Below are 15149 nucleotides of genomic sequence, written 5' to 3'. Positions count from 1 at the left end.
CATTTAGATGAGACTTGAACCTTGATAGTATAGCTTTTCAGGAGAACATTGCCAGTCAGGGCCTACCTGGTATAGGTATAGTAGGTAAACCCAACTTATAGATTGGGAAGTCAACTAGATGTATAATGTAGTGTGCTACATGAAGTGTGCTACACAATGTTTGGTAGGAATATCTTTAAGTTTTAATTTAATGTAAGAAATAAATTTCCCCTCATATTTTGGAAATGGAGAATCACAGAAATCAAAGCAAAAAAACATGTTAGAATTGTGTAACAAATATTAGCTCACAACTGAGTCAAAATCATTATATTGCAATACACTATTTTTGGCCTGTCTATGAAAAAGAGACACATTTATATAAACAATAAACAAATATATTTTACATGTCAAAAGCAGAATTCATTTGATTATTGTGAGTGAACTTGGTAGAGAATTAATAGCAACTAGTTACTGCTCGAATAAATTAGGCCTGAAAAACATATGTATATTTGCCATCAAGGATACTTGATCTGACATCAATGATTTATTAATGCATAAATTACATATACTTAGTTCTTACTACATGTCTTGTAACCTCTGAAATGCCACAAACTTTGAGGTTTTCCTAATGTTAGAAACACGATAACTGAGACTCTGGTCTCTCCTGGTTCAAACACAGTTTTTTCCTACTACATTTACAGTAACTATCCTTTCAAAAATAACACTTTTAAATTTACTATCACCATTAAAAACAAATATACTATGCATTTCATAAGTGAGTGAAGGAAATGAATCATATTTTTTCATATTACAAAGAAAAAGTAAGAATTAACTTATTTTCTATCAGATTTTAAGGTATTTTTCCCATGCAGCTGTAAACACAAATTATGCAAATAATTCTAGACTAGATAACAATTTCTATGGGATCAAATTTTTTAAAAAAGAAGCCTAAATTAGACTTCCCATAGAGGGAATATTATGACCAGGAAAGTAGACTTTTGAAAACATGCTAATTGGTATTGATTGATCATTTATTATCACTTACTGCATTTATGTTGCACTTAAAATCTTTTAATTAATAGTGAAGCTCATTGCTTTTTTAAAGAGTTTAATTATAAGGTATAATTTGGAGTTAAAATCTATAAATGGAGATTAGTTTGCAACCAATTAATGGGAGACAATAAAACATTTTCTCAAAGAAATGACAATACATTTTCTTGAAACAAAACCCCAAATGAGAATTTTCATTCTGTACATGCGAGTAGTTTAATTACTGATATGCAAGAAAAGCACAACACCAATGGGTTTCCTTACATATGCATTTTAAATATTTATGTGCATTTCATCCTTACACTTACAAATATTTAATGTTTTAGACAATAGCATGAAAGTTTGAATCTAATGAGATGGTGCTTTCAATTTGAAATATTATGTATACATGTATATAAAAATAAGCCAATATATGATTCATCTGCCAGATTTTTAAGATCAATAAAGGCTTAATATCAAAATGTAGTTAGAATCAAGGGGAGTAAGCCAACCTCTTTTTTAAAATTTTTTTTTGTATTTTTTTATTGGTTGTTCAAAACATTACAAAGCTCTTGACATATCATATTTCATACATTAGATTCAAGTTGGTTATGAACTCCCAATTTTACCCCAAATACAGATTGCAGAATCACATCGGTTACACATCCACATTTTAAAATAATGCCCTATTAGTAACTGTTGTATTCTGCTACCTTTCCTTTCCTCTACTATCCCCCCTCTCCTCCCCTCCCATCTTCTCTCTCTACCCCATCTACTGTAATTCATTTCTCTCCTTGTTTATTTTCCCATTCCCCTCACAACCTCTTATATGTAATTTTGTATAACAATGAGGGTCTCCCTCCATTACCATGCAATTTCCCTTTTCTCTCCCTTTCCATCCCACCTCATCTATCTGTTTAATGTTAATCTTTTCTTCCTGCTCTTCCTCCCTGCTCTGTTCTTAGTTGCTCTCATTATATCAAAGAAGACATTTGGTATTTGTTTCTTAGGGATTGGCTAGCTGCACTAAGCATAATCTGCTCCAGTGCCATCCATTTCCCTGCAAATTCCAAGATTTTGTCATTTTTTAGTGCTGGATAATACTCCATGGTGTATAAATGCCACATTATTTTATCCATTCATCTCTTGAAGGGTATCTGGGTTTTTTCCACAGTCTAGCAATTGTGAATTGTGCTGCTATGAGCATCGATGTGGCAGTATCCCTGTAGTATGCTCTTTTAATTTCTTCAGGGAATAGTCCGAGAAGGGCAATAGCTGGGTCAAATGGTGGTTCCATTCCCAGCTTTCCCAGGAATCTCCATACTGCTTTCCAAATTGGCCGCACCAGTTTGCAGTCCCACCAGCAATGTGCAAGAGTACCCTTTTCCCCACATCCTTGCCAGCACTTGTTGTTGTTTGACTTCATAATGGCTGCCAATCTTACTGGAGTGAGATGGTATCTTAAGGTGGTTTTGATTTGCATTTCTCTGAATGCTAGAGATGGTGAGCATTTTTTCATGTACTTGTTGATTGATTGTATGTCCTCCTCTGAGAAGTGTCTGTTCAGGTCTTTGGCCCATTTGTTGATTGGGTTATTTGTTATCTTATTGTCTAATTTTTTGAGTTCTTTGTATACTCTGGATATTAGGGCTCTATCTGAAGTGTGAGGAGTAAAAATTTGTTCCCATGATGTAGGCTCCCTATTTACCTCTCTTTTTGTTTCTCTTGCTGAGAAAAAACTTTTCAGTTTAAGTAAGTCCCATTTGTTGATTCTTGTTATTAACTCTTCTTCTATGGGTGTCCTATTAAGGAATTTGGAGCCCGACCCCACAATATGTAGATCAGAGCCAACATTTTCTTCTATCAGACGTACAGTATCTGATTTGATATCTAGTTCCTTGATCCTCTTTGATTTAACTTTTGTGCATGGCGAGAGGAGGGGATTCAGTTTCATTTTGTTGCATATGGATTTCCAGTTTTCCCAACACCATTTGTTGAAGATGCTATCCTTCCTCCATTGCATGCTTTTAGCTCCTTTATCAAATTAGACAGATGAAATAAATTAAAGGCATAAAAATAGGAAAAGAAGAACTTAAATTATCACTATTTGTGGAAGACATGATTCTATACCTAGAAGACCCAAAAGGGTCTACAGAAAAACTACTAGAACTAATAAATGAATTCAGCAAAGTGGCAGGATATAAAATCAACATGCATAAATCAAAGGCATTTCTGTATATCAGCGACAAAACTTCTGAAATGGAAATGAGGAAAAACACTCCATTCACAATATCATCAAAAAAAAAATAAAATACTTGGGAATCAACCTAACGAAAGAGGTGAAAGATTTATACAATGAAAACTACAGAACCCTAAAAAGAGAAGTAGAAGAAGATCTTAGAAAATGGAAAAATATACCCTATTCATGGATAGGCAGAACTAATATCATAAAAATGGCGATATTACCAAAAGTTCTCTATAGGTTTAATGCAATGCCAATCAAAATCCCAACGGCATTTCTTGTAGAAATAGATAAAGCAATCTTTAAATTCATATGGAAAAATAAAAGACCCAGAATAGCAAAAGCAATTCTAAGTAGGAAGTGTGAATCAGGCAGTATAGCGATACCAGATTTCAAACTATATTACACAGCAATAGTAACAAAAACAGCATGGTACTGGTACCAAAACAGGCGGGTGGACCAATGGTACAGAATAGAGGACACAGAGACTAATCCACAAAGCTACAACTATCTTATATTTGATAAAGTAAGCCAACCTCTTGATACTGTCTTGTTACTGGCTTGTTTTTTCAGTGGTATCAATAGTGATTTTTTGGAGCAAATCATGTGACTTCAGCCTATTTAGTTAAGATCAGATACCACAATCATCAAGAGGGCCAGAGGAACTGTGCAAAGGGGAGTAGGCAGATGATGTCAAATGATAAAAGATGAACTTTGCATTCTTTTTTGGTATGGATAAAAACAGACCAATGAAGGGAAGAAATTATAAATAGGAACAAAACTGCAATCAAATAAAGACATAATAGCCAAATTAATTATTTTAATAGTGCATATATAGATGTTTAGCCATACTCTAAGATCAACTCTTTAAGAACAGAAATTTATATCCAATTTACCTGCTTCAGATATCACCTTTCTTGTTTGTTACAGTAAGGTCTTTTTTTTTTTAAATTTTTTTATTGGTTGTTAAAAACATTATAAAGCTCTTGACATATCACATTTCATACATTAGATTCAAGTTGGTTATGAACTCCCAATTTTACCCCAAATACAGATTGCAGAATCACATCGGTTACACATCCACATTTTTACATAATGCCCTATTAGTAACTGTTGTATTCTGCTACCTTTCCTATCCTCTACCATCCCCCCTCCCTCCACTCCCATCTTCTCTCTCTACCCCATCCACTGTAATTCATATCTCTCCTTGTTTATTTTCCCATTCCCCTCACAACCTCTTATATGTAATTTTGTATAACAATGAGGGTCTCCCTCCATTACCATGCAATTTCCCTTTTCTCTCCCTTTCCATCCCACCTCATCTATCTGTTTAATGTTAATCTTTTCTTCCTGCTCTTCCTCCCTGCTCTGTTCTTAGTTGCTCTCATTATATCAAAGAAGACATTTGGTATTTGTTTTTTAGGGATTGGCTAGCTTCACTAAGCATAATCTGCTCTAGTGCCATCCATTTCCCTGCAAATTCTATGATTTTGTCATTTTTTAGTGCTGCGTAATACTCCATGGTGTATAAATGCCACATTTTTTTTTATCCATTCATCTATTGAAGGGCATCTGGGTTGGTTCCACAGTCTAGCAATTGTGAACTGTGCTGCTATGAACATCGATGTAGCAGTATCCCTGTAGTACGCTCTTTTAAGGTCTTCAGGGAAAAGTCCAAGAAGGGCAATAGCTGGGTCAAATGGTGGTTCCATTCCCAGCTTTCCCAGGAATCTCCATACTGCTTTCCAGATTGGCTGCACCAGTTTGCAGTCCCACCAGCAATGTACAAGAGTACCCTTTTCCCCACATCCTTGCCAGCACTTGTTGTTGTTTGACTTCATAGTGGCTGCCAATCTTACTGGAGTGAGATGGTATCTTAGGGTGGTTTTGATTTGCATTTCTCTGAATGCTAGAGATGGTGAGCATTTTTTCATGTACTTGTTGATTGATTGTATGTCCTCCTCTGAGAAGTGTCTGTTCAGGTCTTTGGCCCATTTGTTGATTGGGTTATTTGTTTTCTTATTGTTTAATTTTTTGAGTTCTTTGTATACTCTGGATATTAGGGCTCTATCTGAAGTGTGAGGAGTAAAAATTTGTTCCCATGATGTAGGCTCCCTATTTACCTCTTTTATTGTTTCTCTTGATGAGAGAAAACTTTTCAGTTTAAGTAAGTCCCATTTGTTGATTTTTGTTATCAACTTTTGTGCTATGGGTGTCCTATTAAGGAATTTGGAACCCGACCCTACAATATGTTGATCGGAGCCAACTTTTTCTTCTATCAGACGCAGAGTCTCTGATTTGATATCTAGCTCCTTGATCCACTTTGAGAAGCCCGGGACCGGATGGGTATACAGCGGAGTTTTACAAAACCTTTAAGGAAGAATTAATGCCAATACTTTTCAAGTTATTTCAGGAAATAGAAAAATAAGGAGCTCTGCCAAATTCATTCTATGAGGCCAACATCACCCTGATTCCGAAACCAGACAAAGACACCTGAAAGAAAGAAAACTACAGACCAATATCTCTGATGAACCTAGATGCAAAAATTCTCAATAAAATTCTGGCGAATCGGATACAAAGGCACATCAAAATATTGTGCACCATGATCAAGTAGGATTCATCCCTGGGATGCAAGGATGGTTCAATGTACGGAAATCAATAAATGTTATTCACCACATCAATAGACTTAAAAATAAGAACCATATGATCATCTCAATAGATGCAGAAAAAGCATTCGACAAAGTACAGCATCCCTTTATGTTCAAAACATTAGAAAAACTAGGGATAACAGGAACTTACCTCGACATTGTAAAAGCTATCTATGCTAAGCCTCAGGCTAGCATCATTCTCAATGGAGAAAAATTGAAGGCATTCCCCCTAAAATCTGGAACAAGACAGGGATGCCCTCTATCACCACTTCTATTCAATATAGTTCTTGAAACACTGGCCAGAGCAATTAGACAGACGAAAGAAATTAAAGGCATAAAAATAGGAAAGAAAGAACTTAAATTATCACTATTTGCAGATGACATGATTCTATACCTAGAAGACCCAAAAGGGTCTACAAAAAAACTACTAGAACTAATAAATGAATTCAGCAAAGTGGCAGGATATAAAATCAACACGCATAAATCAAAGGCATTTCTGTATATCAGCGACAAAACTTCTGAAACGGAAATGAGGAAAAACACTCCATTCACAATATCATCAAAAAAAAAATAAAATACTTGGGAATCAACCTAACAAAAGAGGTGAAATATTTATATAATGAAAACTACAAAACCCTAAAAAGAGAAGTAGAAGAAGATCTTAGAAGATGGAAAAATATACCCTGTTCATGGATAGGCAGAACCAACATCATCAAAATGGCGATATTACCAAAAGTTCTCTATAGGTTTAATGCAATGCCAATCAAAATCCCAACGGCATTTCTTGTAGAAATGGATAAAGCAATCATGAAATTCATATGGAAGAATAAAAGACCCAGAATAGCAAAAGCAATTCTAAGTAGGAAGTGCGAATCAGGCGGTATAGCGATACCAGACTTAAAACTATATTACAGAGCAATAGTAACAAAAACAGCATGGTACTGGTACCAAAACAGGAGGGTGGACCAATGGTACAGAATAGAGGACATAGAGACTAATCCACAAAGCTACAACTATCTTATATTTGATAAAGTAGCTAAAAGCATGCAATGGAGGGAGGATAGCATCTTCAACAAATGGTGCTGGGAAAACTGGAAATCCATATGCAACAAAATGAAACTGAATCCCCTCCTCTCGCCATGCACAGTAAGGTCTTATATACAAAGCTGATTATTTTTTAAATCATACATAAACATGGATACAAAAATGTTCAACAAAATGCATGAGCTCAAAAAGGAAGTTGTGGAATTCAAAAATCAAATTCTCAAATATTTTCACAAGGTGTATGATAGCTTTTGCTGTGACAAAAGAGAAAAGTTTTTTTTAAATTTTTTTTTAGGAAATTGCTTTCAGGAATTATTAGAATATTAATGGGAAGAGCTATAACATAGAGGCATGAGGGAAAACAGTTACAAAGCACTTCATACAAATGGTAAGAAAAACTGGGCCCAGAGCTGCACACCTATGCTCGAAGTTTCTTGAGAGGTGGATGCAGAAGGGTCACAAGTTCAAGGCCCACCTGGGCAACTTAGACAGACCCTGTCTCAAAATAAAATACAAAGGGCTGAGGATGTAGCTCAATGGTAAGAGTTTTTACCTGGCATGAACAAGGTCCTGGGTTCCAGTACTAAAAAAAGAAAACCTGATAACCAAATGTAATATAAAGAAGGAATAAAAGGTGAAATAAGAAGGAAGGAAGGGGATGACAAAAGAAGAAATGAACGAAGAGAGGGTTAGAAGTGGAAATTATTAGGAAAATGGACATCAAAGAGTGTGGGGAAATAATGCCTTTCAAATGGCCCAAAAGAAGCCTGTGAAAAGATTGCAGAGGACAGATAGTTGTGAGGCCATGTGAAGTACAATCATACAAACTGTGGAGGTTCCAGCTGTGCTTTTAGGCTTGTGAAGGACTATATGAGATGATATTTAAGAGTCTTGTGATGAAAAATTGACCAGTCTGTACTTTGCTTCATTTTTTACACACGTAGGTCTCTGTGGCATATTCTTCCCAGTGCACCTTTAACTTCTTTATTCCTCAAGGTGTAAATGAGAGGATTGAGGGTCGGGATGATTACTGTGTAGAAGAGGGAGATGAGTTTCCCAAAAGTGTGGGCATAGGAGCTGTTGGGCTGGATATAGTTGGCTGTGATGCTCCCATAGAAGAGGGATACTATTGTCAAGGTGGATCCACATGTCCCCAGGGCTTTCTGCCAGGCCTGCACTGACTTGATGCTTATAACTGCCTTGGCTATGTGTCCATAGGACATCAATATCAGTGCCAAGGGCAAAAGGAGAAAGACCAATGAAGCAACGAAGAGCTGGATCTCATTGTCATGGATGTCCACACATACAAGCTTAATCATGGAGGGGACCTCACAGAGGAAATGATGGAGCCCCCGGTGTCCACAGCGAGGTAGCCAGAGGGTGACAGTGCCCTGGATGAGAGCATTTCCTGCTCCACTCAGCCATGCAACCCCTGCCAGAACCTGGCACAAGCTTGGGTTCATTACAGCTGTATAGTGGAGAGGTTTGCATACTGCAGCATAGTGGTCAAAAGCCATCACAGCCAGGAGAACACATTCAGTGGATCCCAATGCCAGGGAGACGTAGAGCTGGATGGCACAACCCAGGGATGTGATGGTCTTGGCTGGTCCTTTGAGGTTCCACAGCAGCTGAGGGACAATACTGGTGGTAAAACAGATGTGCACTAGGGAGAGGTGAGTAAGGAAAAAGTACATGGGTATTTTGAGTTTAGGGTCTATGGAAGAGACCAGAATAATTAGTGTATTTCCCACCAAAGTAAGAAGATAAGATATCAAAACAGCCACGAAGAGTATCTTTTCCAGCTGGGGCTGGTCTGAGAAGCCCACCAGAACGAAGTCTTCTTTGGCACTACTATTGGTCATGCCCATTACCTGTTCAGACAAGAAGGAAAACATTACAAGAATTAAAAAGAGAGTATAAAGTGTTGGTCACTAGTGACAACATCAAACTTCATAAAATAACTCTATGAAATCCTCACTCAGACAAATTTCAGTGACTTAGAGAATAAATTTCAGTGCATTGTCTTTCAAAAGTTGCAGAAGATGTTGTTAAAGATCCTCTACAGAGAGGCACCTGCAGCTTACTCTGAAAACAAAGTCTTTCCTTGAGAGAGAACTATTAGAAGCTGAGATAAAATCTTCCACAGAAGGAAAACAAAGTATAGAGAAAGAAAGAAAATGCCAAAGGAAAAAATACATTAAATTCATTAATAGCTTATGAAGAATCATTCAAACTAAATGGAAAAATTCAGTAAAATAAATGCTTAATATAAGCAAATTATATATACATATTATTTCCAGCCTTCAATCATAAACTTGAGTTGGGCATTCTTTTTTGATGATTTTCTTTCTATGAATGACTTTTGGGTTGTGGAGACTATAAAGATTCTTTCTACTGTAAAATGGTAAACACTTGGTTAATAAAGTCATAATATTATTATTTATATCTAACTGTTTAATAATGGGGATACATAATACCAGAAGCACGTTTCCTTTAGGGATTAGTTAATGCATTTATTCCATCAGCTTATTGAGGATGCAGATTGATGCATCACATTCAACACAACCCTCATTTTTTTTTTTTTTTTTTGGTATGTGGTTACTAGGGAAGGGAATGTTGAATAAAAACATGTTTAAATCTGAAAGGAGGGAGTGGGGATTATCATTATGAGGGCACCTCAAAAGATTGAAAGAGCTGCCTCAATATGCATAAAACCTACATAGAGATTTTACCTTTCAGAAGGCTAAAGGGCATCTTTTAAACACTCCAAATATTTATGAATGCCAAAGTTTAAAATATATTCACCAATTCAATGAATACATCTAAAGACCATAACCATATCTTTTGTTTAGGATAAATAGACACTTTCTACATGGATGTCAAAAAAATATATTTCAGGCCTTGAAATTCTTCCCTAATAATTTTGTATCCTGTTATTGTTTTATTGAGAAAATTAATCATGTAAATAAAATATGTGAAATAATTGTCAAAAGCAATACCTTATAGTAATTACACTTATCATATAAAAGTGATATTTAGCTGAAATCAGTAAAAATAAAATCAAGGGAGTGGTAGGGGAGAGACATCAAATAGCAACATCAAGTCCTCGAGGGATCACTCAAGAGATAGGGAAAGAGGAGCACTATAATAAAAAAAGAATATGAAGGAGGCTATATATATATATATATATATATATATATATATATATATATATATATATATATAATTTTGTGTATATGTAATATACATAAAATGTATTGCAAAGATGTTTATACATTTCCATGTCCAATCAAATCCCACAAATACATATATGCATAATTTTTAGTTTTTTTCACTTTACTTCTATTAATGCAATAAAATAAATTCAGACATGTTACTCTAATTCTAATCCTGCTTATAGCCTCTACCCATCTTGGCCAAATGTTACTTTTAGTAGAGTTTTTAACACACATTCTCACACATATACAATATCAAAAGAAAGCAATGAGAGATTAATTCTGGTCATGAGAAAGTTTCTTACTTATAAGACTGTGTTCATTTTAGAGTCATAGAAGAATTGTATTTAACTCTGATGCAAAATCTGAAATTACATGTGCTCCATTTTATCTCCCTTTATCCAGATGGATAACCCCAAATCTCAATTTATTATTATTAAATGTTAAGAATCATGGGAATAAGTCAGATATAATCAAGGCATTAATAATAGTGAATATATTAAAAGAGAAGAAGCTCTTCATACTTTTTCATCCCAATAATCACATTTTAAAAGAAAAGGAAATTTAAGCAACAAAGCAAAAACAATTTTTACCTTGAAGTGATAAATCAATGTCTGAGGCCCATGTATTGGTTGTAGGGACTGCTATTTGAGATTGGAGATCCCTGAAGACCAGCAAATGAAGAGAGGTTGAGAGAGGACACAGGCTATTGAATCCAAAAAGTTCCCAAGGACACAGTTCTCCCAGAATGGAAATTAATCTCAGGCTCTCTAGTATCCAAAGTCCATGGTCCCAGGAGATCATTCTGAAAGAGAGTCTTACCTTTCAGTACTGTTTAAACTAGACAAAAACATGAAAACTTTTAACTTCAATAACCTCCTAATATTGACTCACTCCATTTTGAATATATTCATATTAAATTTCCATCAATAATCTAGTATCACACACACACACACACACACACACACACACACACACACACACACAATAAATGCATCCTATTGGCAGATAATTTCATTGGAACCTTAAAATTTTCTCTTATCCTTTCTTTACATCTACCCTGAAAACTTAGACCAGGAACATTTTTACAGGACTTTTCTCCTCATTTCCTACAAGCACTGGGCTTGATGGAGATGAACATATGACTTTGTGGAATCACACCCTTAAAAATCCCAGTCTCTCTTCAAATGGCCTCTTAGGTCTGCCAAGAAGTCATTCTATGTGTGTCCTGTTGTTCTTCTCTTCTATCATAGAAAATCGGGACAAATTATTCAATCCTCCCACTCATCCCTGCACGGGTTATCCTACTCTGGTCTAAGACCAAACAAAGGCCCCAAATGGAAATCCCATTAATTTCCTGCCTGCTGCCTATAAGTATACCATATTCATCCCATACTTTATGCTTTTCTTCAAGTATAATTTTCTCAATAAAAAAGGTGAGAGGGGAGGGGAGGGGGGATAGTAGAGGATAGGAAAGGTGACAGAATACAACACACACTAGTATGGCAATATGTAAATCAGTGGATGTCTAACCGATGTGATTCTGCAATCTGTATATGGGGTAAAAATGGGAGTTCATAACCCACTTGAATCAAAATGTGAAATATGATATATCAAGAACTATGTAATGTTTTGAACTACCAACAATAAGAATTAAAAAAAAATACAAAAAATAAAATAATAAAGGTGAACTTCATTTTGGCTAAGACTCTTCCAATATTTCAGAGTTTGAGGAAAAATGCATGCACATTCATGTTCTAGCCAGATGATACCAATGACAGGTCTAAGAAAACAATTGCAGTGATGTAAGGATGGATGGCAACCACATTTATCTAAGGCATGTACCCAGTACTAAAAGAGTAGCAGAAACTTGGACAAACTGCACAGCATATACAGAATCTGAAGGAAACAGTTCACCTAACTTGATCAATTTTCTGTGCATTGAGTCCCAGAACTGAAAAATATTTATACTCTTCAAAAGCATCTGGATTTTATGAAAGCCTATTGATTCTTTATATAAATTTATTTCATATACAAATAAACAGTTCAGCCGGATATGGTGGTGCATGCCTGTAATCCCAGCAGCTCTGGAGGCTGAGGCAAGAGGATTGTTAGTTCAAAACCAGGCTCAGCAAAAGGCAGGTGCTAAGCAACTCAGTGAGATCCTGTCTCTAAATAAAATACAAAATAAGGCTGGGCATGTAGCTCAGTGGTTGGATGCCCCTGAGTTCAATCCCTGCTACCCCTCAAAACAAACAAACAATCCATAAAGATACAGGTTGCTGACTTCTTACATTATGAAAACATCTTGATGGATAAATAAAACAACACTCCAGAACAACTCTCAATTCATTTCCATATAATACTTTTAGTTATCACATGTAACATTTATTATGATTTTTGAATGGTATATAAACAAAAATAATACATCACTATTTCTTTTGTCTCTGACTTCATTCATTCAACATTATCTTCGTGAGATTTAATCATTATGGTTCTTGTAAAAGCAAATTACAATTTTTATTCCTGCATTGTATTACATTGTGTGAAAATGTCACTCCATATTTAGCCATTGTAGTATTGATAGGTATTTAAGTGTTTTCAGGTTCATCTTTTATGAGAAATGCTACTACGAATATTTTTGCACATATCTCTGGGTAAACAAAAATATAAGTTATCTTCCAATGAATTGTTTAGACATAGATTATATTCAGATTTAGTAGATACCATTAGGCCTGGAAATTGATGTAAACACCTATACTCCTCAGGGCTTAGGAATTCCAATTGCTCCACATCTATGCCTACACTCAGTATTTTGTGTTCTTTTAATTTTAATCCATCTGGTAGTAAGTAATGGATATTTCATTACTACTTAAATTTTGTACTCCCCTGATGACTAATAAAATTGACCAGATTATTTTGTTTAAAATTCATTGAGAGATCTTATGTATCATACTTGTTCAAGTCTCTAGGTTTTTTTTTTTTTTCAAGTTGACTTCTAAAAAAAATTTACATATATCAGAAGTTTGAAAAATAAAAGAAAAAATTCAAATACTTGTTTTAGTCAAGTGTAACTTTGTAGCAAAACAGAAAACTAAAGGATAGTCTGACAAACTAACACGGGTTTGAAATATTATGAAGTCCATTATGAAATAAATCATGCTCATTGCCCAAATTGAATTTATTCCAGAGCCAAAACATGAATAATGATAATTCACCAAAATAACAGAATTAAGGAAGGAAAAATTACATAATTATATCAATAGATCCCAAATCAGCTTTTGATAAAAATCAAGGTTCACCAAAATAAATATTTTTGTAAACTATAAATAGAATAAGACACACTAAACTTAACTTTTTTAAAAATTTGACTTTTCAGGTCACTAGAAGGAGTAATTTTTTTTTTGATTAGTTGCTACTGTAATAACTAATCATTCATATGTAAAAGGAGACATGTGACCGCTATCACACCATCCATAAATATTCTTGCCTGAAGATTATAAAATCAATGATGAAAGAAAAAAACTATACATTCATGACATCATCACAAAAATGCTTTCTTAGAAAATTAGTAAATTATTGAAATACCAAACAATGAAGGAAAAGTTTGATTGATTTGACTGTGTTAAAATTACTGAAAAGCTTTGTCATTGCCCTTGGGCTAAATTCTTAGGAAAGACCCTGCTGTTTCCTGGCACAGTATAATTCTTTTAGAAAGTCTTCCTACTGTATACATATCCGTGCCCATACTGGTTTGTATATTCTTTCCCTTCCCTCTAGCTTCCTTCTCTAACATCTCTTTTTTTTTTTTTCTCTCTCTCTCTTTCTTTTTGTTTCTTTCTCTCAGTTTACATACTCTCCTGGGTTTCTGTCAATCCCCTGACAGCCCCCCACCTCATACACAACCATTCATGCATGCCAGGCTGAAATCTCCGCCTGCTCCAAATCAGTCCCAAAGTGCATAGAAATATATTCCTGTTCTGAAGTATGCAGGGGTTCATAATGCTCATTTATTATCTTTATTCTATTTAGAATTTATTTAATACTGGCTATATTATTTTGCTTAATAATAATGGTTTCTTATTCTTTCTTTTCTTGGACAATCTTGCTAACAGTTTATCAATTTTGCTCAACACTTTCAAAAGTGTACCAAAAAGTACATTTTAATAAGGTGAAAACCTTGTCAATATTCTCATTTGTAAACTCTTTACTATTATTTTATATTCTTTTATTTGTGACTTGAAAGCAGACATTTTAACTACTGATCTGAGAATATTTTATTAGGAAAAGTGGCTTCTTTTATCATTTGTAAATACATAATGAAATATTACTCAGCCATAAAAAAGAATGAAATTACTGTATTTGCTCTTAAATGGGTGGAATAAAAGGCTATCATGTTAAGTGAAATAAGCCAATCACAAAAAAATCAAAGGCCAAATGTTCTCTCTGGTGTACAGATGGTGACTCACATTAGGTAGGGGGCAGGGAGGGAGGAATGAGGTTCACCGGATTGGATAGGGGGAATGGGAGGGTGGGAGAGGGGATGAGAATGGGAAAGTCAGTAAAATTAATTGGACAGAACTTTCCTTTATTTATTCATATATGAATACAATACTATTGCAACTCCACACTATGTACAACCACAAAAATAGGAATTTATGTTTCAAGTATGTATGATATGTCAAAATATATTCTACTATCATGTAAAACTAAAAAGAACAAATAAAAAATTTTAATTAAAAAAGAAAACAGACAAATCATGTGCATTCTAAAACTCCTCTCCAGGGGCATGGAAAGAGCCACACTCTGGTATGGGCAGAGAAAATAATAAAGTAATGCTTATTCTGATTTGATAGTGCTCCTTGAAAAATCTCACTGTTAACAGACAGGTGTCTTTTGAGATTTGCTAGGTGTCAGGCCCATAACATGCATTGCCTCACTTGCTCCTCACCCTGGTATCATGAAATTGGCACTATTACTCTGCTATGTAGA

At 34.9% G+C, this 15149-nt stretch overlaps 1 protein-coding gene across 1 annotated transcript; it reads right to left on the bottom strand.

Annotated features, from left to right (window-relative positions):
• Positions 1–7874: 7874 nt before the first annotated feature.
• On the bottom strand, positions 7875–8810 carry LOC139706271 (olfactory receptor 2G3-like). The gene has a single exon (XM_071613973.1). The coding sequence runs from the start codon at positions 8808–8810 to the stop codon at positions 7875–7877; it is 936 nt and encodes a 311-aa protein (XP_071470074.1).
• Between the last annotated feature and the right edge of the window lie 6339 nt (positions 8811–15149).

The sequence above is a fragment of the Marmota flaviventris genome, chromosome 6 (assembly GCF_047511675.1).
Source record: "Marmota flaviventris isolate mMarFla1 chromosome 6, mMarFla1.hap1, whole genome shotgun sequence".
In the NCBI taxonomy this organism is placed as follows: Eukaryota; Metazoa; Chordata; class Mammalia; order Rodentia; family Sciuridae; genus Marmota; species Marmota flaviventris.
This window is presented reverse-complemented; position numbering and strand designations above follow the sequence as displayed.